We start from the raw sequence: 3,222 nt of genomic DNA, 5'->3' as shown, positions 1-3,222 counted from the left end.
GAAGGTGGGTGCTCACTGTCCACCTGGGGTGCTGTGTCCCCCCACAGCTCAATATCCTGAAGGAGATCCACCAGGATGAGCTGGGGCGCATCTCCGAGGACCTGGAGGATGAGCTGGGCGCTCGCTCCAGCATGGACAAGAAACTGGCCGAGCTGCGTGCGGAGGTGAGGCCAAACCCCAACACGGGGGGCAAAGGGAGCAGCGAGGGGTGTCCCTGCTGCCCCCCAGCCACCCCATGTCCCTGTCCCAGATGGAGCGGCTGCAGGCAGAGAACGCGGCTGAGTGGGGCCGTCGGGAGCGGCTGGAGACAGAGAAGCTCAACCTGGAGCGGGAGAACAAGAAGCTGCGGGCACAGATCGAGGACCTGGAGGAGGTGCTGGCTCGCAAGCGGCGCCAGACAGCCAGTGCCCTGGACACCGACCTCAAAACCATCCAGGCCGAGCTCTTTGAGAAGAACAAGGTGCCATGGGGGTGGTCCTGGCCCCCACTACTGCATCCCTGGGTGACCCTGTCATGGGGCTCAGCATCCCCAAGGACTCCCTCAAGCCCAAACTCTGCCACCACCCTTCACCTAAGGAATGGTGGTGACCCCGTCCTTGCTCCATTGGCTCCTGGGTCATGGGGTGGGGCAATGGGAGAGGTCCCTGGGGAGGGAGAAGGGGGCATTCAGTGGTGGGAGTGGCTCTCCCCTGCTCAGCCCCCTGCCCCATGCCCACCACAGGAGCTGGCCGACCTGAAGCACATCCACACCAAGCTGAAGAAGCAGTACCAGGAGAAGATGGCAGAGCTGGCCCACGCCAACCGCCGCGTGGAGCAGCACGAGGCAGAGGTGAAGAAGCTGCGCCTGAGGGTGGAGGAGCTGAAGAAGGAGCTGGCCCAAGCTGAGGATGAGGTGGGGAAGCTTGTGCTGGTGGAGGGGGTTGAGATGGGCGGGTCTGCTCCCTTCATGCCTTCGTGGCTGCTGACGGCACCATCCCATCCCATCCCATCCCACAGCTGGATGAGGCCCACAACCAGACGCGGAAGCTGCAGCGGTCGCTGGATGAGCAGACGGAGCAGAGTGAGAGCTTCCAAGTGCAGCTGGAGCATCTGCAGTCCCGGTGAGCAGGGGCTGGCTGGGATGCTGTGGGGACCAGCAAGGACTCGTGGGTGGGGTGATGTTCTCCTTACCACCATCCCTCAACCAGCATCTGCCTGGTTGAACCCCTGGCTAAGCATGGCCAAAGTGCCTCCGACATCCTCGGAAGGAGCACAACCATCCTCAGAGCAGCCTTCACCCCACTGCAAGCTGGATGGCATTCCCCTCCCAGTTAAACCAGCACAAGGCTGCCCAGAGACTGGTACAGCCCAGTTTCACACTGCTTAGGGTTGCACCCGCCAGTATCCAGGGCCAGGGCAGGCTCCAAGCATCCCACACGAGTTTGGGGAGGTGGGAGCTGAGGTTTATTGCCCTTAAAAACTTTCCCTGGCCCTGCTTCACCTCTCCAGCAGTAAAAAGCTGAAATGGCCGTGGGATCGATGCCGTGGTTCCGGGAGGCACTGAGGAGGGGTGTTTATAATCATCCTTTATTTTATTGGGACATCTGCATTAAATCATGGAGGAATAATGGAGGCTTCGTCACCACCCCCCCACAGCCTCGCCATGTACTCGTCTCTAAATAATTCATGCTTTCCAGTAAAATGCAGTGGATGGTTTGGATCTCACTGGATCCTGGGCCTTTGGATTTCAAATTTGCTTCATAAATTTTCCTTTGATGAATTTTCACGCAAGGGCGAGTGAGGAGCTAAAACCACTGCAGGCTCCCAGGAACGGGGACTTCCTGGGGATTTTGGGGGGAATCCTCATTTTAGGGGGACGACTCCTCCCAGCTCAGCACTCCTGTGTGGCTCTGAGCAGCACAGTGGTGTCCAGCCCTGGAGGAGTTTAACCTGTGCCGAGCACCATCCACGGCTCCTGTTCGTTGTGCTGGAGGGTCAGCCCCAGGCAGGGGGAGCTGATCCTGCACCCAGAGTTAGGTGGGGGCTGCAGGAGGGAGGCCCCCCGGGGTGCAGCCATGCTGTAGGGGTGCAGCCGTGCTGTAGGGGTGCAGGGGGACGGGCTCAGCTGTGGCTGTCCCTCGGCAGGCTGCGGCGGCAGCAGAGCACTCCGCTCTTCGGCAAGATGCGCAGCACCCGCTTCGGCCCCGACGACGCCGGGGATGGCACCAGTGACCCCGACGAGGACGAGGACCTGCAGATCCAGGTGCCCTAGAGCCCAGGGCCAGTGCCACCGCCGTGGGGACGTCCCACATCCGTCCTCTGCGCTCGAGTGAACATGTCACCGCGGGGCCCAGCCGTGAGGCGACCCTCGTATGCGTGGGAAAACTGAGGCACGGAGCGGTGGGGAGGAACTTGCCCAGGGATGCTCCAAACCCGCTGCCTCTCGGACAGTGTTGGATGCCCCTTCAGCCACCAGTAACTCCTGGAACACAAATGTGGCCCCCAAAGCCAGTGTCACTGAGCAGCCCAGGAGGAGGAGGCGCAGGCAGAGAGAGGCACTGAGCCCGGCATCCACAACGCCCTCCTGCCCACTTTTTTTTTATATATATTATATATATGTATGTATTTGTATATGATTTTTTTTATTATAAATACAGAGCCCAGAGGGGCCCAGGCTCTGGTGGTGGAGTGAGCTGCTGTGTCTGTCCCCACGTGGGAGCGAGGGTTGGGAGGGGACACATCAAGGATGGATGTTTCTCCACTAGCCACAGCCCACCACTGCCATCCCTGTCCCCATGCCTGGGGACCAGCCCAGGGTGTGGGTAAAGCCCATCCCTGGGCCTGTGCAGCAAGGAGTGCTCACCCATGGGTGCAGGGGAACTCCCCTGTGGGTTCAGGGCTTTCACCAGTGGATGCAGAGGTGCTGACCTGTGGGTGCAGGGTTGCTGACCCTGGGGAGGTGCAGAGGTGCTGACCCAGGGGTGAAGGGATGTTCCCACGTGGGTGCTGACCACCCTAGCCCAGCCCAGCCCCCACAGCCCACCCGCACAGCTCAGGGCCTTGGGGGCTTTGGAGGAGCTCAGACACAACCTTATTAAAAATTAATATTTCGGTGAGCTAATCCCCTCGCTCTGCCTTTTAATTGATTGGCTAAAAGCGCGGCTCTTTGCTGCTCACAGGGTTTTTTTAATGCCCTTTTATTTCTAGCAATCATTCATATTTTTATGGCCCAACAAGTGAGGC

General features: G+C 59.8%; 1 protein-coding gene across 1 annotated transcript in view; it reads left to right on the top strand.

Annotated features, from left to right (window-relative positions):
* CCDC102A (coiled-coil domain containing 102A) overlaps window positions 1-2,691 on the top strand; it is a 4,208-nt gene extending 1,517 nt beyond the window's left edge. The window contains exons 2-6 of the mRNA XM_029965509.1: window positions 48-164; window positions 251-460; window positions 722-892; window positions 997-1,100; window positions 2,125-2,691. Coding sequence (XP_029821369.1) covers window positions 48-164; window positions 251-460; window positions 722-892; window positions 997-1,100; window positions 2,125-2,251 — 729 coding nt within the window. The 3' untranslated portion in view covers window positions 2,252-2,691. The remainder of the gene's footprint in view (window positions 1-47; window positions 165-250; window positions 461-721; window positions 893-996; window positions 1,101-2,124) is intronic.
* Window positions 2,692-3,222: the final 531 nt, after the last annotated feature.

The sequence above is a fragment of the Manacus vitellinus genome, unplaced genomic scaffold (assembly GCF_001715985.3).
Source record: "Manacus vitellinus isolate BGI_N305 unplaced genomic scaffold, ASM171598v3 scaffold_10_pilon, whole genome shotgun sequence".
NCBI lineage: Eukaryota > Metazoa > Chordata > Aves > Passeriformes > Pipridae > Manacus > Manacus vitellinus.
This window is presented reverse-complemented; position numbering and strand designations above follow the sequence as displayed.